The following is a 21,669-nucleotide window of genomic DNA, read 5'->3' as shown; positions in this document are numbered from 1 at the left end:
CTGAAGCATAGGTCTCTGAAGCACATTCCGAATCAGAGCCCGCTCGATACTCTGTGTACTGATACAAGATGCCAACACAGCTGCAGGCCATACACAAATACTAAGTATAATATTAACATATTACGCTTAATATTTGTGTATGGCCTGAAGCTGAAGCAGTTGCAGATGAGCGTTGGATGTAGTGCTGCATGGTTGATGCACCCTCATCGCCACAGCGTGCGTTCCCCACACTTTCCCATCGCGCGAAGACGAGCGGGAGGATAAAAAAAAAACGAACAAACGGGAAATCACACCGGCGGGGTTTCCAATTAAGAGCGCACACCTGCTGCTGCTCAAGAGGAGGGAAGATGTTAAAGAATTACAAGATGTCAGGGTTCTTTTTTTTTTGTAAACGCAGAAAATATTTTATTCTCCTGAAGAAAAAAAAAAAAAGGACAAGGACAAATCATGTACGCCGTGGAAAATTTAGAGACAACATCGTAACGCGGGGTTCACACGACGTCTCGGTTTGTCTACGCCGCAGCCTGATTGGTCACATCCCGCGCCCTGGGAGCAGAGCACAGGACACGTGTGCTTGTGGCACATGAAGAGCCTGCACTGCACAGTGACTAATGCCAAACCCAGTCATACACTTCTGAGGTATCATATCGAACAGAAAGTGGCTTGCTGTGCACCTACTTAAACCATTTCATACCTCCATGCAACTGATTTGAACAAGCACTGCATCTCATTCTATCTTTTCTTCAACATTAATACTTCTAAACCTTTGAACACTCCAGCACACTGAATGAAATGGGGTCCTGGTGTGAAACCCAAACCAGACCATAAGACTAGCCAGGGTAAGGCATGTGTCAAACTAGCCTGCCACTTCATTAGTTCTGTAAACGTGCTTGTCCAGCTCACAGCTGCAGCTGGCTCCTCATTCTCACACTTGGAGATTTAACACCAAACATTACCCAGAAATCCCTGTGCACATCTCCATGGGAACATTGAATGACATGAAACTGGAACAGAGATTTTCGGACCATTGTGCAAGATCAGAAGAATTAAGGGAATGACTTGGTCCATCAAAAATGTGTTTTTTTTTATTTATTTAAACAGGAAGTGGTTGACGTGGACATCCCTTCAGTCGGAATTGGCTGAGTTTGATGGCAAAAGCAGAGCCGGCAGCTGGTCATGAGAGTCTGTCCTGTCCATCTGCTGGCATGTGCAGGGCAGAGAGACTCCAAGTGGGATGTGGACCGCTAAGAGTGGGACCCTCTCAGTTTAACATTGGCAATAAATAAAGACAGGTTAAATCAAGAGATTATGAAGGGTCAGGTGAGGGGGGGGCTAATTGTGATTCCTATAAATGTCTGTTGTCATTGTCACATGAGTGTTAAATAAGAGGTACTCCTGCAGGAGGGGGGTCGGTCGGGGTCACTTCCGGGGCTGCGCTGCCATGTACAGGGCCACCAGGCAGTACATGGCCCCCCCGATCGTCAGCGCCATGGTGGTGCGGTACAGCAGCTTGTCTGGGACGCCCCGTTTCAGGTGCACAGGAATGCCGTCCGACAACTGCAGAGCGGGGGGGGGGACAGAAAGCAGCCATTCAGTTACCCTTAAGAGTGCAAGCTTTCTATTCACGTTCACACTCAGGGGGAAACATTAAAGCTAGGGTGCAGGCAAATGCATTTTTAAAGATTTTTTTCCTTTTTCCTATTTACATTAAATTACATTCATTATGGCATCAATCATTGGCTAAGGAATTGTCTAAGATACCTGAGCATATAGCCAAACTCTTGCAGTTACCAGTAATGCATGTGATTCATTGTAATTCCTCCCACTCCTCCACACAGAATGAGAATCATTTTTGAGATTCCAAAGTGACACATAGGTTTCATACTGGCTCATGCAGCTAGGGAATGAGCTGAGGTTTAAAGTGGGGTTCTGTACCTGGAAGAGCCTCTGTAGGTCTGGGACTTTGTTGGCACCCAGGTACTCCACCACAGATCCAGACTCGGATACCAGTTTGGTTGGCGTGGCGAAGACCATGGTCTTGGGTTGCACGGGGGTGGCAGGCTTCAGGCCCTGTGGAGACCCGAGTCCTTATAATCATTTCAGAATTTCTAAATCTGCTGTTACAGTGTGAGTTTGCCAAAGGCACGGAAATGGACAGATGGCTTCATTTCCTTTCCAGACTACATGCAGCCACCACATGAGTGTCACACCGGCTAAACTCAAAATACAATCCGCTCAAAACTGCTAGTTGTTTTACACGTTCTTCAGAGCAAAAAAAAAAAAAAAGCTTGCCGTTATAACCCGTGAATCTCCATTCCCAAAATACAAACAAATTATCTTTTGTTGCATCACTAAGCACTATTTTAATTTCCTATTTCAGCTGCAAGGTTGAAATGCGCCAGAGGACGGAGACCCTGTTTGAACCTTGACTGCTCTTAAGGTTGGCATCGCGTGTTCTCATTCTTGTTTACATTCCGGTCACATTAGCCCACCCAGCTTACACAAGGTCACATTACCCAGCTCAACCTCCATTTCACAGTCAGGGCCATGCAGTTACACAGGTCACTGAAGTGAGGGAAAGCATACAGCCTTTTAAGTAACAGGTTATCATCAGCGCCATAGAAGGTTTCTGTGAGGTCAAAGCTCTGTGGGCTATACTGCCACATAACCTTTTAGGCATGGGATACTAGCCTTGGTTAGCGGGTTCTGGCCTTATGCTAGCGACGGAAGTCAACCGACTGTAATATTGCTCTTAACTACATTATCTTGTCTTCTAGTAAGTCAATCACAGCTAAACATCCAGCCAACTAGCAAACGTTCAGAAACTGAAAATGTTACTTATGTTTATAAAAGCAATCTAGAAATATCTTTGTGCTAGATGGAAACATTATTTGATACAAACACAACTAGAACAAATACCGGCATGGTTTAATGTTTTCTCTAGCTGACAGTCGGCCACCACGCAAGCGGTACGATCTGGAACAATTAGACTAACCTTGGACACAGCTACATAGGCACTGACATGACGGTAATCCGAATGCGGTATTTAAATTAACACGGTATGTGACTGGCCAGCTAGATCTGTATACTAGCGAGTGTGTTGCTGCTTTAAAACACTGTCACCATTGCTAGGTTCACCATAATTTTGTAATACCGTATCATATATATATATATATATATATATATATATATATATATATATATATATGCAAACTATCAATCTTGTCTCTACTAGCTAGTAATAACTGTATATTAAAACGGCAAGTGTCAAATCCATAGACGGAATATGCTACATAGTGTAAGTCAAACACTTGACATTTACATCGAGAACTTTATAGCTAGCCGGCTAATTAAGTTCAACTTCGCTAACGTTAATCCATGGATGATTGAAGGTCATTCCTGCCTCGCAAACGTGTCCGTTTCTGTATCAAAGATATCCTTTTTCAACTCACCTGAGGGGTGTAGGCGGTCGACGGCGCCGATCCCGTCAGTCTTTGTGTGATTCCACTTAACTTATAGTACATTTTAAATGGGACAAAACAAAAATATATCACCGCTACACCCGCACAAAATGCTAGAACTCTCCACCCGGCAAAACGACGAAGGACCTAAGGGTTTTGTCACGGGGTGGTGACGTAAAAGGCTGCCTCTTCATCGCCTGATTAAATGCATGGTTGGTCGCTGAATTAATGCGTTTGTGTCGAAAGATGAATGCACCACTGTAATCTTAAAAAAGGAAAGCAAACACCTACTTTTCAGTGAATTCACCCAGTGCAGTGCTTGTTGCTGGGCTGGTAATATTGGTATTATTTGCTTCAAACGTTTATTTTCAATCGGTGCACATAGAGAAATACAAAATAGTGAGATGAAAGGCAATAATTCATATGTCCTCTTTTAATGAGTAAATATTATTGTTTTATAGAAACACATGACACTATGCTAATGGATGGACAGGCTAATAATGCAGCTAATTGGCTAGCTGCTTTATGTTGACGTGTCTGGGTCTTTGGAAGTCAGCAGTGTACATTAGTGATCCATGGTTTCTTGGTCTCCATGCCTTTAAGTGGAACGTGTTATTTATCTTGGCTCATACAAAGCATAAAATGAAAAAAAAAATCTAAAGAACGACTGGATGAAAAGCAGCAAGTGAGTTGGGACAAAGTACTGAGTAACTATTTTGTAACTGTAAGAGTTATTTTTTTATTTTTTGTAGAATGTTATGTTGGGGGTTGATTGGATTTTATTGTTATGTTATTGCCATGTTAACTAAATGATTTGTGGGAATATTTGCTCAATAATATTTGAAATGATAAAGATATAGGCCTATTTGCATTTAAGAATAGAGAAGGAGGATCCTTGTTTTAAATAAAACTGCATTGTGCGTTTATAGTGTGGCAGCTTGTTTCACCATAGAAGCTGTTTTTTTGTTTTATGGTATGCTTAAGTGTAGGGGCACCAAGACAGCGGAGGGATAATGACTTAGGGACGCTGAGACCTAAGACCTAAGCTATTCATTTTTAAACAGCTTTCAATATTTTTCTGGTCTTCATTACAGTTCAGGTCTTGATTAGTTGGCTGGAGCCAATGTACGAAATGGGAAACTTTAATCGCCTGTCACCCTAGATGTCAATGAGCTGCTGGGCACACAGGACTGAGGATTTCCTGGATCAGAACTGGATAGGGATACTTTAATTAGGTTGTGCATGCACAAACTGACGCATTACTTGTCAGTACTCCTTGGCCAAAGAGTGCTAAATGCTTTGAAACATGAATAATGTATTTTTATGCATCTACATATTTCTCAGCATTATTATTGTTATGTGTGGCTCCCATTTATCCAATTCAATGATTCAATGAGTTCTGTACTATTATCGTCTTGAAGGAGCCAATCAGCTGTCAGCGAGAAACCTGGGGGAATTAACCTCATCCAGGTCCAGGGTAACACAACCTTTTGGGGAAAACAATAATAATAGCCGCATCCACAAATACAAACCATTCACCATACACCATTCATGTGTAACCTGGCAACTGACATCCCACACACAGTCACAATGATGAGTACATTTATGGGGGGGGGGACAGGCGCCTACTTTCTCAAGGATCATTTTTGGAGGATAGGGTGACAGTACGGCCTCTTGCATGCAAATTGTAAAATAAATGAAAAAAAACAAAAACAAACCCAAAAGCAGTGCTTGAGAATACTTTTTTAATATTTGTATTCAAGTATTTCAGCCATAAAGCAGTTCTATCTGGAAACATAAGCTCTATATAAAATAGATGTTATATAAAATTGAAAACTATATTTTGTGATAAAGAAAACAGTTTCTGCTTAAATTGCAGTCATGTTTCACAACATAGATTTAATACACATATAATAATAAGATTTCTATTGAAGCGGAATAATTACTAGAAATATCCACAAAAAGCATTTGGAAACATTTTTTACAACAGTTTACAGACATTTGAGGGTGGGTACAACAACTGGAATCCGTTGGTTTAGCAGCTTACTGCAAACAGCCTGTGAAATTGGTTTTAAATATAAAGTTTGTCAGTGTACTTTTAATTTTCATTTTTTTACAAAACAATTGTTCTATACAATCAAATGTTTTCAAGTTTTGTTAGCTACTGATACCTCTAAACAAACCAGACAGTGAAGTCCTGATCTATTGTGGACAGAATATTTGTTGTTACATACTGTAAATCTGTCAATGATTTCATTACTCAGTAACTTAATGTCACCATTCTTTTACGATGATGTGGGCTTCAAAAATGATGTGCCCATCAGGAGGTACAGGGTACAACTGGCCTTAAAATGATTCTGTAAATATTTGTCTTAGCAATGATACATGTGATGATCAGAATGAATACATTTTTCAAAGGAGGATGTCTTCTAAATATTTACTCCAGAGGCTACCTCAGAGTAATCTGGTCTATGTCTTTCACTGAAAAGCAGTGGAAGATATTTGAGAACAAGCATTTTGTATTTGCATTTATAAGTGATGACTTCACAGCTTCAGTTAAAAATTTACATTCAGATCTGAATTGGAACTCAAAGGGCTGACGGGTTAGGCAAGAGTATCAGCACTATGTATAATATATGGCAAATATATTACTTTCTTGTCTTTACCAGTGATCACCACCCATAGCATCCCATAGCACCGTTAACTTTCATCCTAAACTATGCCTTCACTATCCGTTACTCAGTTACTGATGGCTGGCCAGGGACCAGTGAGCAGTAGGTAGCAATGGAGCAGTTTAGGCCGCAAATCTGGTATACTTTGGTGTGAGTGCCATGAAATCAGTTCTATGGTTTGGAGTGATTCAAAACTAAATTGGATTTTCTTAGCAATGCCTCGCTTTTCCCTTTTGGAGAGAGGCATGCCTAAATGTCACGTCAACAGGCTGGCTCGCGTAGAGTTTCCTCTCTGTCGCCCCGTTCACGCTGCGTACGACTCTGCTCGCTGCAGAACGGTTCGGTCCGGCGTGCGCACTGAATGTCAAACTCACCCCGCTCTTTAGCACTGTTAGCGAGGTCCACTGAGAGAGAGAGAAGTGTGTGCCGCATAAAACACATTAACACTCCCAGGGTGTTGCTGTGATACTCTCCTGACCCACAGCTGAACTGGATGAAGTGCAGTCAGCCACCCTGGTCTCCCAGCACAGCCTGCTTGCAACTACATCTGATGGGAAATGTGCAGTCGGTGGAGAGGTAAAGTCATTAATGAGCTTCTTAACTTATGCACAGAGAGTGTTGTATCTTGCACCTCACAATGTTAAGGAACTGTGAGAAAACCCCTACATTTTTGCAGCTTTAGTTTCCGTTTGACGGGTAATTGCTTATGGATATGCATGTTTGAGGAGAGGAAAATCACTTTTTTTCAGAATCTCTCAACTCCTCGGTGTGAAATGGTGCTCCAGCTTGTGCCTGATTCGAGCTCAGTCATGGAGAATGGGGGAGGGAAGAGCCAGTCCCTGCTGACGATGTGTGGGTGAAGTGTTGTTAATCAATTGGGTAAACACTTCTCCTTTAGGGAACAAAATCTTTCATGAATATATTGGCAGATGGCTGTAAAGCAGTGTTATATAGCTATGGCTTCTCTAAGAAAGTAATATGACCTCTGCCGAGTTAGCTGAAGCTGAGACCTGGTTGTTAGTAGTGACAAATAATACACTGTGCCTCTGTTGTATTCTCTCCCGTCTCCGAAATTGTCTTACTTTTTTGCTGTACGACTTGGTGTAATTAAGAAACAACTGAAGTTAGTTAATCTGTCAGATGCATCCCTGCACACAAACAGATTTAGCTTATAATTAAACAGATGTCACGAATATTTAAACCAATTAAAAGCCTATTAAAATAAATTCAAGCAGGAGTAGGCATTTAACGATACCAATTTGGCCTTCCTGGGGCAGGCCTGATTAAGAGAATTTAGCATTTATAATATGAAACAGTCGTCAGGGGAGACCTGGAGGGAGATGAGAGTAGAATCAAGCTCCCCAGGTAGAGCTGCCCCCTGGCAGTGACACCCACTATCAACCCTTTGAGCATGGCAGCTGTTTCTGTATATATATATATACAATATTACCCATCCTGTTTAACCCCTCCCGTACAAGGCAGAGTCATGTGCCCTGTCTGTCCAATAATCTCCATCCATTTGTCTCTGAAATACTGCTCTACCTGTTGTATATCCAAACATACTGTGACCATGTTTGACACTGTGACATCAACATTAGCAACCCAGCAGAAGCAGTCTCACTTCACAAACAATTAATCAACCCTTGACCCACTGGCTTACTGTGAATCAAAGCCAGATATTCACAGAACCAAGGATATCCTAATGCTCGACCAGTAGACCTGTACGGTAGTCTCCATTAATGCCCTGAGTACACCACTGTCCTTTTATTGTACTTGTTATTAATGTATCTTTTGAAGCATGAATATAATTGTTTTGTTCTCATTGCAATTCTGTCCTTTGTGTTGACTTGTTTAATAATATTGTCTGGAAGCAGGCATGCTGAAACGAAAAATGACCTATTGAGAAAGTAAACTCATAAAAGGTTTAGTAGGTTCATTCATTTTATGAATGAATTGCCTGTGTGTTGATTATGGGGATTTATAACTGATCAAAGAAATTGCTTTCCCTGATTAAGAGATGCAGAAATGAGTGACTTTATCCCAGTGGACCACCAATATCAAATTCTGCAAGCTGATCAAGGTTCCTGTCACTCTGAAGACAGCTCACAAAACAACTACCATTAATCATAAATTAACTCAAACTAATTCCAATTCGCCATCAAACACAGTGCTGTGAGAAATCACCATGGATACCATGTGGGATGGAAGGTGATTTTCAGGCAATTTTGCGAGACTACAGTAAAATTGTAAGAATTAATTAAAATCAAATAATTGATGTGTCTCTGGTTGCACTCTGTTTGCATTCTAAAAGTCAAACTTTCAAATATTTTATTCACTCAGTAAAACAGAATCACACCAGTTTCAACAGTGGAGGGAGCTGCCATGGAAAATCACTGAGACTGTGGTGGACCTGCGTGGAAAATCACTGCGAACATATCAGCACAGCACGGAGAATGATTGAAACCCTGGAAACGTTGCATTTAATCACCGAGACTACGGCAGCAGGTTAATGAGGAGAAACACTTAAACTGGGGGGCAGATCAATGAAAAGACACTCAAAGAATGGAGAGAATCAATGGCAGGAGCCACTGAGACCGGGCGGGTCAATGGGGAGAACCGGGGAGACTCTAGACTGGCTGAAGCGGAGCGTGGCTGAGACTCCGGCCCGGGCCAGACCGACGCGGCGAATAAGCGCGGCTCGCGCGGGCCCTTTGCGGACGAGGCCGCGGGTCGCTCGAGTCTGCGGAGGAGGACGAATGCATCACACGGCCGCCCAAGGGAAGAAGTGACGGCGGATCGGGGAGAAGAGGGTGGCACGGCCAACGCCGCTGAGTGCGCGTCCAGGCCGTCGTACCGCGTTGTCCTCTCACACGCCCTGCTCCCGGGAGCCAGAAAGATCTTTTTAAAAATGTATTTATTTAAAAGAAAGAAAAGAAAAAAAAGAAAAGGCACACGCTTCACGCCAGTCCCAGCGCGCGCGTGGCTCCAGGCCCCAGGCCCGGCAGCGACCCGGAGTGAGGCGAGGACAGCGGGGAGCAAAGCCTGCCTTTGGCCGCGTGGCGTCAGCCGTGCCATCCACTCCTCCATGACGCGCTCTCACTCTGTGGCACACGGTGTTCCACATTACCCACCTGCCCACTCGGCCCGCGGGTCTGCTCCTCTCTCAGCTCTCCCTCTCCCTCCCTCTCCCGGCGCCGAACTCCGCTGAATTAATCATCAGAGCGCCCCGCCGAATTCGGATCCTGTCACGCGTCCCGCCACAGACCGGAGGAGCCGCGGCGCTGGGACGGGGACGCTTCTGACCTCCTCTCTCTCTCCGTAACGTTTTCACCACCCAGCAAAGAGCGTCTGGCTGTGGAAGAATCTTCCACAGCCGCTGGGACGCACCGAGAAGCACCCAGCCGCTAGCTGCTGCAGGACTGTGAGTCTTTTACCATGTCGCCCTGATTTAAATACGCAAATAAAATATTTTGGTGATATAAGATCATCTGTGATTCATTGATGCTATCTGTCCAGAGAGGGCACACAGTGAGTTACGAAGCAAGAATAATTCTTTGCTTTACCCAAAACAGCAATTATATGGGTTTTGTTTAAATGTTTCCCTGTACGTATATGTCAGGAGATATATCAAGAGATATATAATGGTACCCTTATGCAATGGAAATATACTGCCATGTATATAAAAATATATTGTAATACATTGAATAATATGTCTGAATGTATGGAGGCACTCCAAATATATTTTCAGTACATGCCAAAATGTCATTTTTGCTGAACACATTTTGTTGGGTAGATTCTGATATATCCCACTGTGGAACCAATCATTACCTAAGTGGAAATGATTGGTTTGCTTTGCAATCTATTTAAATATATATTATTCAATGCATGTTTCTATATAAATTACAATACATTGTACATTTCAAGTAATGGTTTCTCGTTTCACAAACAAGTCAGTGCTATGACTTGATATCATTGGTATGTGTAGTTGAATGTAAAAATACAGTTTTGCTTTGTAGGGGTAGGTTGATATTACAATTATATACCACTGTTCCATAAAATTAATAATGTACCAAGAACATAAGAACCCTAAAATGAGTCACAAAACAAAGCAGTAATTGTTGCTTGTCGTGAGCAGATACTATCAGCACATGGCAATCTAAACCATTTGTAAAATAAGATCCACTGTCAGGCCGGGAGAGAGAGAGACAGAGAGAGAGAGACTGTCCTCTCTGTTAATTACTGTGCTTCCCTTCCTGTGTGTCTTCTCAGAATTAGCAAACAGCTCCCCTGTGCTGTAACTAGACCATCTCAGGCATCTCTGCTCTGATGGGGATCCTTTCACCATGACAACCATCCACCGACCAAATTCCTCTTCAGGGGAAAATTCCAGCATGAAGCTGTATAAAAAAATGATAGGCAAGATGGGAGTCCAGATAGCCAGGGGGAAAGGGGGAAGGGGGGGAGCAGTAGGGAATGGGAGCGTAGCTAATGGACACACCCGGTTGGTCAGTTGAGAAACTCTGCGGACAGGCTGCGGGTACAGCGGGCCGAACGGAACTTCAGCTCGTGGTAGCACTGCACGAAGCTGTGGTAGATGAAGGTGATGGGCAGCGCCAGCAGGACGATGCCGCTCACCACGCACAGGCCGCCCAGCACGCGCCCAGGCATGGTGATGGGGTACATGTCTCCATAGCCGACGGTGGTCATGGAGATAATAACCCACCAGCAGGCGGCCGGGATGCTGGCGTAGTCCTCGTTGCCCATCTCCAGGTCCAGGCCGTGCTCCAGCAGCTGGGCCAGCGCTCCGAAGATGGCCATGGCCACGCAGATGAACACCAGCAGCATCACCATCTCGCGGTAGCAGCGCTTCAGCGTCAGACCCAGCGTCTGCAGGCCCAGGAAGTGCCGCGCCAGCTTGATGACCCAGAAGATGCGCATCATGCGCAGCACGCGCAAGGTGACGCCCGCGCGCTGCAGCTGCGAGTTCTCGCCCGTCAGCACGGTCATCAGGACCGAGACGTAGTACGGCGTGATGGCCAGCAGGTCGATGATGTTGAGCGGCCGCCGCACGAACTCGCACTTGTCTTTGGACACGATGAAGCGCACTATGCACTCCGCCGTGAACCAGCCAATGCAGACCGCCTCGATGATCCTGAACAGGTGGCCAGCCAGGGGAGAGAGAAGGAGCAGAATTTACTGGGAGCAGGCGAACGTCTTCCCTCATCTGGCACACCATCATCGATCACAAGGCACCTGACAGGTAACTAGCTACAGCATGGATTTATGCAAGTGACATAGTTCTCCATCATGTCATTGCTCATTTTAGCCCTTATCAATGACTGTTCATATTGTTGCACTGTTGCTACTTACAGCTGTCAGGTTACAGGTTTGTCCATGCAATCATTTGACCCTTTAAGAACCAGACACCTCATACTGTTCTCTATTTTTGCTAAATTTCTGAATTGCCATTCGATCTGAAATATTAAGAATATATAAATAGCAAAAAGCTGATAAAGTAAAAAATAACATGAAATACCTGGCTCACGGAAAGGTATCTGGGCCTTAGGGGTAAACAGAACAAATAGAAAGACTTGTAACTGCTCAGTACCCAGTCAGGAGAGAAAATGGATAGGTATTCTGTTTGTTGTCCTGAGTCACTTGCTGGTTTTTCTCAGCGGTCAATTAGCATGGCTGCTCAGCGCAACATGATTGGTGTGGATGTGTGACATGGGAGAGACTGAGCACTGAGCAAGACCAATGGGGCGAGATGACACAATACCAAAGTGGAGCTGGGAACATGAGGAGCAGCAGTAAGCCATCAGATGCCAGAGAACTCCAGCTCTTCCCCAACTCTCCCCCAAGCCCCACCTGAACATGATAGCTTGTAACAATTTCACTTAACGCAGAAAAGAACTGCAGAACACTGATACGTGAAACAACCCATTAACAAATAACCTTATCTGAACACTGCGACAGGATCATTTTTATTCCACGGAAGACTGATATATCTAATAGGGTTTTTTGAATTCTGAATGGCTAATAGTATTGTATTGTGTTCTTTTACACAAGAGGAAATTGAACAAAACAGACTAAAAAAAACGTCATTTACATAAGAAAATTGTTTACTGTAGCTTAGAATTGTGCATAATTTAGAAGTTCTTCTGTCCTATGTAATCTACATCCTGCCCTATTCAGAACACGTGGCCGTTAGCAGAAATTGGGAGGGGGTTAAATTGTGAAAACTAATCCCTCTCAGCTGCAACTCAAGATTGCTGGCATTTATGGCTTCCCGTTGCACCCATGGGTAACAAACCTGACCCTTCTGCGACTTCAGCTTCCCTCTGACCAGCCAGTCACCAGGTGCTACCTCCCACCTGGGCTGTGCCCCAGTGCTGGCATTGGCTAAGAAGCCAAGGCTTGCGCACGCGGATTGCTGGCGCACGACGCACATATATCGTACATATCCATTTTGATTTAATTCTATCGCGGCGAACACTGACTACCTGAAATCAGTCCGCCTGGCAGTGATGGCAACAAGACAGAGACACAGTTTAAAACGGAGAGAGTGGAAAAATGCACGAAAGATGAGAACACCGCGCTGAAATGGAAAGGTTCCTGACACTTTGGTGCATTTAAATAAGGCTGTTTTACTTTTTTATGGGTTGACGGTTATTCGTAATATTTAGGCTCATTTTAGATTCAATTGTGAAAACTGAGAGATTTTACACGACTTAATATTGTTTTCATCAAAAAAAAACAAAAAATTTTGAGCAGATGTGGCTATTATTTTGTCATACCAATTAAAGAAATTAATAAGTACAGTGAGCACGCTGTGATTAAATTATTAATTATGAGTTCAAAGGACAGAAGCAGAAGTTAAACTATGTGCGCTATTAAATTTTACTTATTCCCACGTAGCTATATTTATTGTCAAAGCGTGAACTCGGTATTAAACAATTTCTTACATAAGGCACCGTTCTAATGATTTATAAAATACACATTTTCTCAATTTTAAGAGAGTACGCCCTTGTATAACTCATCGAAATTATTACTAACGCCATTACGATATTGTGTATAAAAACTACTGACGTGCACATTGCACGTACATTGCCTATCAGTAATTTGTGTTAAATTTAATATTCGATCCCGCGACACTGAATTCGAGCAGGCACCCGTCCAAGTCGCCAAGCAGGAGTCTTCAGCAGGACTGTTCAGCACCTTGGAAAGATACCATCTACTTCACAAATCCCACAGAATTATTTGAAGTCAACCAAAATTCGCCACTGCCCACTGCGTTAGCTTAGTCTAAGTAATTTTATCTTTTAGTGTTCTTGTGTCGATCTTAATGTATTTTCTTCGGATAAAAGGACTATCCCCTTTCAGAAAACACGAGATTAAAGTAAAACGATTTAAGTAACAGTTATTAGCCCCAGAGGTACATTCAATAACTATTTTTCTGTTGCCATAAACCTTTCATTAGAGAATGACCTATCTACTTTCATATGCAGAAGTGGATATTTTAAAATATATTCACTTTTCATCGAAAATATATTTAGGCTATGGCTATGTGGAATGAAATGTTAACAGGGTATTGCTCTGGGCCTCAATATCAGTGTAACGTTCCCATCCGTTCACCAGATTACGGCCAAGAGACAAAATGGCCAACAACATACGGAAAAAATATCTTGCAGTGCAGTTGGCTTTTTAAAGTATTCTCGGTTAAATTATACAGAGCCCATGTTTTTGTTAAGTGATCATGCTGAAAAATAAAAGACAGAACATTTAAGAATTATGACACAAAACAAGACAATATAACATTGGACAACCGACAGTGAATTCAATGGTAATCAACAGATAAAATATTCCACGTTTGGAGACATAAGCATCATATTTCTAACTCCGACAAAGGATTGGGAATGTGATACAAATAAATTAGTGAATACGAATATCAGTAACCCATATCTACGTTACAATTCTGGTTGGACTGTGTCTTTTCATTCTTTAAATACAGCAGTCATTATTCGGTCTCTCTTTACTAAAATGTGGTGTAATATTCACAGCAGCTATTCTGCTTTGTGAATTTCTGTTTTCTGCGAGTGCATAACTTTTTCTCTGCTACTGTACGTACTGTGGCTACATTGACTTACTTAGCCGACTTCTGACGTACGTTATGAGCATATTAAGAAGTATGGTAGACTATACGTATAAAGGAAGTGTTTCACTTGTTTTTAAGTATCCAAAATTACCATGCTTTGTGCAAATGGATACCACTTTCATAAATCTTTGTCAAAGTGTTGGATTTTAAATTGTACTGATTTTAAGCAAGGCTGAAAGTGATCTTAAAGCTTTGAACATTAACGCATTACGCCTAGCAATGACTGTAGGCCCACATGCACAAATTGCCTGTAGCTATAAACACAGAGCAAACAGCATGTACCCTGATACCATGCGACGGTGGAAGAGAGAAAGGATTTAAAAATAGACATAAATACCCCGATGGATGCTCTAAACTCTCTGTGTACCTGTGCTCCTCCACGCTGTTGTTCTCGGCAGTTTTCCAGTCCGGTAGAGTGCTCGCGCAAAGTATTACCATGGACACTATCACAAAAATTACGGAGACCGAGGCCAGAATTTGCGCCGCAATAGACGAGGTTGGCTCCTCAAAAGTCCTTCTCATTCTTTCCAACCACTTTGCGCTCCCTCTCCCAGTGCCGGCGGAGTCCTCCGGCACGTCTTCGCCTCTCAAATCATCTTCAACTTTGGTGTCCTCCTCTGAGAAGTAGGTGTACGTGTCGGACATCCTGTCGTCCAGCCGCCGCTGGCAGCAGAACTCCAAGTGGGAGCTCTCCAGACCCCAGTAGATCATTTCGTTGTAGAATGACAGCTCGCACATCTGCGGAACAAACCTGAGCTTGCCATACTTAACGTACAACATGATGAAACCGAAAGCTTCGGAGTGTCTGTCGAAGAAAAACTCGTTCCGTTCCCGATCGTAGTCATCGCAGACTTCCAGCACTTCTTTCTCAGAGGCGCAGTTGTGCAGACGACTCACTCTTCTCAGAGGAAAATCCTTAATCACGTCCCTGGGAAACGCATATTTTGTGCCACCCACGTTTAGAATGCAAATGCTCTTTCCAAACTTCATTTTAGAGCAGTTTTTCCTCCCGTCGGATATACTGAGAACAGCCTCCCTCTGATTTAAACAAAATTGAAAGAGGGGGGACCCTCTCCGTCACAAGCATCAATGTCCACCATCCTTTCCCTCTCGTCAAGTCCAGTTTTAGACATCCACAAGTTTGTAGATAATATGTGCCTGCTTATAGACGAGGGGTTCCTCATTGTTTATTCTTCCCGACGAGGCAATTGGCCAGCTGGAATCGATTAAGAAAGTCTCTCCAACAGAGCGCATTTTCCGCTCGCGTTGCTCCGCGCTCAAGCTGGGTTGTGGCTCCTATGCACCGTTTCCAACTCAACTACTCAACAGCGGGCAGCCCCAAGCAGTGATGTCACACAGCACGCCCCCAACACACCGTGAAAGTAGATCAACTTGCGCGCAGCTTTACGCACCTTGCAGCCCGGACCGGAAGATGCCAGATTATGCTTTTTCATGTGATTCCCCCCACCTCCCCCCCCAAACTATACATTTGACAACCTATTGCTCTTTTAGATGCTGTATTGTAGCCGTTCCACAAACTATGGACTTATCCATTTTCTTAATATCTGTTAAGGAAATGTCTGTGTATTATATCATGGATGTAAATTACCCAGTAAATTGTACAGAGAATTGTTCAGTCAGAGGGAAACATTTTTTACAAGCAAAATAGGTTTCATCTGATCAATATTCCATCAGCTATTCTATGTTTCGCTGTACCGTATAGGCCAATTAACCCAGTGGACTGTTTGCATGTTGTCAATGAAATAGCGTCATATTAAAATAACGTCATTTGTTACAGCTTTAAATAACATACGCAATTACCTACTTTTTGTGAATGGACAGTTTCAGGTGTTTGCTGCTGTTATCAATGTACCCACTTTCCCAGTAACACATTGTGATATTTTAATCAATTGGCGAAAGCAGGTACGTACAGTATAAGTTATCCAAACTTCTGCACGACCCACGCAATGTAGAATATACATGTGGGGTATAGATGGGTTCTTTAAACCTTTGTGGTGTAAAATCACAAATATATGATCGGAATGTTTGACTGTATGCAATGCTGATGTAATTATCACTAATGGTAATTGATAGCAATGGAAAGAAAGCAGTGTTTTAGAACAATGACTTAGATTTAGAAATAATAATAATAATAATAATAATAATAATAATAATAATAATAATAATAATAAACATTCCAAAAAGAATACATTTCAAGCGGTTAAGGGACTGTTGTCCAGTCTAAATTATGTATATGGCCTGCTCAATGTGGCAATGCATTAAAAAAATCCTGAGCCCTCTGTCTGTCCAGTTCATTAGCTTACTTCAGCTGATCCATAGAATGGCATACTTCTGTGTGGTTTGGTTTGATCTTATATTGCTGAGTATGTGAGAAAAAAAGCAAATGAACAAGTGACAGGGCCCTTCTGTTAAATTCTTCAGGATGGCGATGACTGCATGGCAAGTAATTTGGCATGGGTGAAATGTGAAAAGCTCAGATACAGGACACCAGACGTGATTAATCCTCATAGAACTTCAATATACTGCAATATATGTGGACTTTTTCACATATATTGCAGTATATTCAATATATGTGGAAAACATGATGATAAATAGATTTCACATCAGTAATGCAATATATTGAAATATCATGAAAACATGAAACATTTGTATATTTGTCAAGATACTGTTAAATATTGCAATAGATTGAGGGTACAGTGATTGAAATATATTTTCAAATACTCTAGAGCCTATAGTGCATGAAAATCCCAACAGGGCATTTATTTCTGAAATTGTATGTGTGTGTGTGTCGGCATGTATTACTATCTTTGTGAGAACCAAATGTCCCCACAAGGATAGAAAGATGAGGAAAATCATGCAAGGTGGGGACTTTTTGCTGGTCTCCACAAGTTCAAGAGGCTGTTTTAGGGGTTAGGACTTAGAGTTAGGGTTAGGGTTAATAATTAGGTTAAGGTTAGGGTTAGGGTTATGGAATGAATGTAAGTCAATGGGAAGTCCTCACAAGTATAGCAATACAAACATGTGTGTGTGTGTGTATGTGTGTGTGCATATGTGCGTGCAGCCCCATTATCAGTAGGGAGAAAGGTGGTAATAATTCCCAATATGAGATCTTTTTATGTGTCCCAAGATAACCCGCGGTGCTCCTGTGAGTGAGCGAGTGAGTGTGGGAAACCCATTTAATCCGTACCGTAAACATAACGTTTTAACAGCCAAGCAAGGGAAAATGGTATTTATTTATTTATTTATTTTCCTCCCCTATCTTGGCTATATATTGTATTAGCGCTCGAGGATTTCCGTAAAGGTTCGACTTAATTCACCGCTATACGGAAGCAGGGAAGCCTGGGTGGACAGTGTACGCAGCATGCAGTGTTGTGTTTCACAACGACGAGGGTGTGAGTGTGTGCACCAGCGCCGCCTTCCCCAGCTACCCTCCCCTCATCCTCCTCTTTCCTCCACCCCAACCAGGAAACACGGGCCCGGCTCATCTGAAGCCGTTTCGCGTGTGAGTTGCTGTTGTATTCTGAAAACTGGGAGGGGGAGTTTAAATATCGCCCGCTCAACTCCTAGTTCATCCCACCACGCCAATTCATCTTTTTGTATTTCATAACAATTTTAGAAGAAGTACCTTAAAAATATTTATTTGTTTGTATATGTATGTATAGTAGGCTACATTTTTTGTTTATGCTTTGTCTTTATTTTCTTACACTCCAGGAGGAGGGCAGAAATGGCGGCCAACATGTACCGGGTCGGAGGTATGTCAGCCTCGATTTATGAATTACAAACGTGCCATTATTTTGAAACGTGGTGGAGATGTATAAGCGATTCAGACAGGCTTTCGATTACGATTCCATTGTCCAAATTTCAGTATGTATACAGGCATATTTTCCGTCCGGCGTGGTGGGTATTTATTTAAATGTTTGTGATTCGCTAAATATGGGCCGGGCCTCCAATCACCCAGACAGGGGCTATCTGGCTAGCAAGCTCGCAAAATAATATGCTACAAAAACAATAGCATGCATCACCTAGTTTATACGAGCAACTACTCGGCTGTTTTAAAATCTGTTTATGAGTATGTTTGATGTTTGTAAAATAAAGTTTTACAGTCGCTTATTTGTTTCTACGTATCTATTGTTTTTGGACGTAAATGTGTGCCCTTGTTTCTGGCGTATCCCCATGGTTTACGGGTCCTGATTCAGCTCCCCGGGCTTGCTTGGGGTAGCTAGGTGCAGTCACGGGATGTGCGATGACTGATGCTCGAAATTTTCCAAATGTAATTCTTTTGCGAAAGTAATGGCATGCATAACACAGATGATGTACACTGTTTCCTTCAGCTGTGCTGCAAAACTACGGTAGCTACCAGTCTTTGTAATGTGTCGCGCTGTGCTATTGTGTCGTAAATGTGTTTCCGAAACCATGATGTGTAGTTGTACATGAAATGCGAAACCATTGTATGTAACGGCTACGACCGACATTATACAAAACTGGCTATCTGCGCGTTAATTTGCGTTGTCCTCCGGCGACAAACTATCGGAATGTAAGTCACGTGACATTGGCTGCAGTTTTTACTCGGTCTTCACAATTCTCTTCTCTGAAGAATTGCTGTTTGTTACTGTACAGCTTATTATAGTCTAAAACTATAGGAAACACGTATTTGTGCTATTTGGATAGATGTCATCATCAGTGCATGTCTCCATCTAGTTAAACTGACGAGTTTACCTGTACTCAGGTCACGTTATAGCCTACGTAGGTTGTTGGGTTTCCCATTAGATTTGGGAGTGAAATGGCTCCTGTAAAATGACATGTATTGCGGTATTTAAATCAGACGTTGCCAAAACATCAGCAGCAGTTTTGCGTTCATACTCTGGCCAATTAAGGATTATAACCAGACACGTAAATGATTTGACAGTGTTCATTCTGAGACTGAAAGAGCTGACGTGACTTGGGAGTGTGCAAAGACTGTAGGTTTTACCCGGTCGGCAAGGATTGGTGTTTCGCTCGCTGTTACTGTACCAGGGTGGTCGAGAGTTGACTCAGTGTTTTCAATTTCAGGCTGTGTGTTCACTGGTCACTTGCCAGAACTTTGCTATATTTCATGAAAGTTTTTACAAAATTAAAAAATGATAAAATTACTACTTGTAATGATATGTCCGTTTCACTTTTATACTGCTGATACCCTTTCTAGCAATGGATAATTTAATAGGCAAGAGCAATAACAGGATCACATTAGAAGAGTTTGAATGCTACACCTTTAATATCCTAAGAAAGAGCATGGGTTGTCCCTCGTAGATGCCTGAGTAATTGTTTCTGTGAAGTAATCCATTAGTAAATAAAGGGTTAGGCCTGTATAATGCCCATTGTTTGAAATGAAATAATTGCTGCATATTTTAATGTATGTGTCTTGCATTGCAGAGTGATAGACAGCTCATTTTTTTTAAATAACACTTTTTAGGGATTAAGAGGCAGGTTAATTTTAGGTTTCAGAAGCTGTGCTCTTATTGTGCTGCTCAACACAGTATAATTATGTATGTTGCTTCAACACATTTTTTTGGTTATGCTTCTGTGCGTCTGTATCAATATTGAATTGCCTGCTGTCAATGAAAACCAAATCCGGGGTTTAAGACGCTTGTTCTTTCTCTGTTATTGCAGATTACGTCTTCTTTGAGAATTCCTCCAGCAACCCTTATCTGATCAGGCGAATAGAGGAACTCAATAAGGTATAGTGTCCTGATGGGTGGGGTGGGGGGGGATGGAATGAAGGGATTAGCCGGGCTCTGGGTGTGGTGCTATTTTTTTTTGTTTCGTTTTTTTGCTTGAGACTAACAGCTTGAAGCATGTCATTGTACATGCACACTGTCAGAACTTATCCTGTAGTTACACGTGGGCAGATGCAGTTTCTCCGTTTGCTCCACTCAGAGAAAGATGTGCCCCTCACTGATTTGGGCAGCTAGTGCAGGCTTCTCCATTCCATTTCGTACCTGAATATAAAGATTGCATATACGGTACCACTTGAACATGAATCATAATTTGATGGTGATGTTATTTCTATATTGCATTTCTTAATTGTTGCTGCCATTGCCAAGCTTGCACCTTGCTTTGTACTGCAGTGAGATCACACCTCTTTTCTGTGTGTTGTGTCATCATGACTTGGCCTGTTCCATCCCTGGATATGAAGCCTATTGGACACAGCAGCCAAAACTCTTGTGTCTAATTACATTGATTAGTATTTTTCTGCAAATTGTTGGGTTGTGCTTCTGAAAGTGCTCATTAAATCTGAATATCTGCGGCTCTCTCCCTGCGTGCCCAGTGTGCGAGAGAAACCAAAATCTGTGGTTTCTGTCTGGTCTGAACGCTGCACCTCGAGCCCTGTCTGTGATGTCGGCCCGTCCCACAAGTTGCGCACAGACGTGCACTGTCAGATACAGTGACTCAGAGTTATTGTACCACAGCTTTGTCAGCGTTGCATCAGCCATTGTTGTTTGCTTTTGAAACACAGCGGAGATTGGCTGCTTTGCACGGACTGTTCATGCAGCGTCAAGTACTTACCCCCGGAATCTGATTAAAAAACTGACGGTTCGTATGAAGCCTTTGAAGGTTATTTGACAGCGCAAAAAAAAAATCCTCCCAGATTAATATGCCACCGTATTTCGACATTGTCCAATGGGTTCCAGCAAAGTTACCGGGCCTTTGTAGAACATGCCACATTGCTGTAATCTGGCGGCTGATTGGTCTGTCACAAGCAGTTGAGCTGATGGGTGTTTTTTTTTGACAGTGACCTGAGCCAGTTGTTTTCGGTTCCCGGCTCCAGAGCTCTGCGTTAAGTTAGCGCCTCATGCTGTAATGTTTGGGCAGCGCTGTAAATCTTTTCTGGTACTCTGGAATGTAAGGACAGCTTTAGCAGGAAGCACTATTGCTATAGGACCTGGTAATGCGCACTGAGGACTGTATACCATGGAGGATTTGGTTTTAAACAATCGGCACTGGGGTCAGCACTGAGGATGGCATCCATTTAGATTCTTTCTTTTTCCCTCCACAGAAGACTGGTGTGGATTTTTTTTTTTTTACTTGGTAGCTACTTCTGGTGTCACTGACCCCCCCCCATTCACACCTAGAAACCCTAGAGCTCTCCATACCATCACAGAATTTGCCATCAACTCAGAGTGGAGTGTGTCTCAATAGGACGTAAGATTGATGCGTTGGTCCCTCTCTGGAGAGAATGCAGGAAGCTCACGGCCCATAATGGCTTCATGTCACTGTACAAATGTGACCTCAGGAGTGTACAGGCTGGGACACTTTTCTCCTTTTTTGGCAATGCTCATTTCCCCATCACTCTGCACTGCATTTGTGGTAAAGAGGTGTGAGT

General features: G+C 42.7%; 3 protein-coding genes and 1 long non-coding RNA gene across 6 annotated transcripts in view; 2 read left to right on the top strand and 2 right to left on the bottom strand.

Annotated features, from left to right (window-relative positions):
• Positions 1–720: 720 nt before the first annotated feature.
• Positions 721–3,647, bottom strand: LOC135244604 (cytochrome c oxidase subunit 7A-related protein, mitochondrial-like). The gene is made up of 3 exons (XM_064317039.1): positions 3,453–3,647; positions 1,936–2,070; positions 721–1,557 (listed from the first exon to the last, which is right to left on the bottom strand). The coding sequence occupies exons 1-3, from the start codon at positions 3,522–3,524 to the stop codon at positions 1,420–1,422; spliced, it is 345 nt and encodes a 114-aa protein (XP_064173109.1). The 5' UTR covers positions 3,525–3,647; the 3' UTR covers positions 721–1,419.
• Positions 3,643–9,620, top strand: LOC135244606 (uncharacterized). The gene is made up of 2 exons (XR_010327018.1): positions 3,643–4,146; positions 8,474–9,620. It is a non-coding gene; the product is annotated as an uncharacterized LOC135244606 (long non-coding RNA).
• On the bottom strand, positions 5,187–15,610 carry LOC135244603 (potassium voltage-gated channel subfamily G member 3-like). 2 transcript variants are annotated; one of them, XM_064317037.1, is made up of 2 exons: positions 14,626–15,610; positions 5,187–11,285 (listed from the first exon to the last, which is right to left on the bottom strand). In XM_064317037.1, the coding sequence occupies exons 1-2, from the start codon at positions 15,276–15,278 to the stop codon at positions 10,640–10,642; spliced, it is 1,299 nt and encodes a 432-aa protein (XP_064173107.1). In that variant the 5' UTR covers positions 15,279–15,610; the 3' UTR covers positions 5,187–10,639. The 2 variants fall into 2 exon arrangements, with proteins under 2 accessions (XP_064173107.1, XP_064173108.1); XM_064317038.1 differs by having other exon boundaries at positions 14,656–15,610.
• A 2,022-nt stretch (positions 15,611–17,632) lies between these two features.
• LOC135245270 (metastasis-associated protein MTA3-like) overlaps positions 17,633–21,669 on the top strand; it is a 51,033-nt gene continuing 46,996 nt past the window's right edge. Inside the window, exons 1-3 of one of the 2 annotated variants that reach the window (XM_064318218.1) lie at positions 17,633–17,811; positions 18,021–18,061; positions 19,956–20,023. In XM_064318218.1, the coding sequence (XP_064174288.1) occupies positions 18,034–18,061; positions 19,956–20,023 (96 nt within the window). In that variant the 5' untranslated portion in view covers positions 17,633–17,811; positions 18,021–18,033. The remainder of the gene's footprint in view (positions 17,812–18,020; positions 18,062–19,955; positions 20,024–21,669) is intronic. The other variant, XM_064318219.1, reaches the window with a different exon arrangement.

Source organism: Anguilla rostrata, chromosome 18 (genome assembly GCF_018555375.3).
Source record: "Anguilla rostrata isolate EN2019 chromosome 18, ASM1855537v3, whole genome shotgun sequence".
In the NCBI taxonomy this organism is placed as follows: domain Eukaryota; kingdom Metazoa; phylum Chordata; class Actinopteri; order Anguilliformes; family Anguillidae; genus Anguilla; species Anguilla rostrata.
The sequence above is the reverse complement of the archived record's forward strand: the minus strand, read 5'-3'. Positions and strand labels throughout refer to the sequence as shown.

Bases quoted from the DNA above. Each gene is read 5' to 3' on its own strand.
- LOC135244603 (XM_064317037.1), bottom strand. From the start codon at position 15,278: ATGAAGTTTGGAAAGAGCATTTGCATTCTAAACGTGGGTGGCACAAAA. The intron at 11,286-14,625 runs GTATTTATGTCT...CCACCTGTTCAG, and splicing joins AGTTTAGAGCATCCATCGGG to GATCATCGAGGCGGTCTGCA.
- LOC135244604 (XM_064317039.1), bottom strand. From the start codon at position 3,524: ATGTACTATAAGTTAAGTGGAATCACACAAAGACTGACGGGATCGGCG. The intron at 2,071-3,452 runs GTGAGTTGAAAA...GGGTCTCCACAG, and splicing joins CGACCGCCTACACCCCTCAG to GGCCTGAAGCCTGCCACCCC. The intron at 1,558-1,935 runs GTACAGAACCCC...CCCGCTCTGCAG, and splicing joins ACCTACAGAGGCTCTTCCAG to TTGTCGGACGGCATTCCTGT.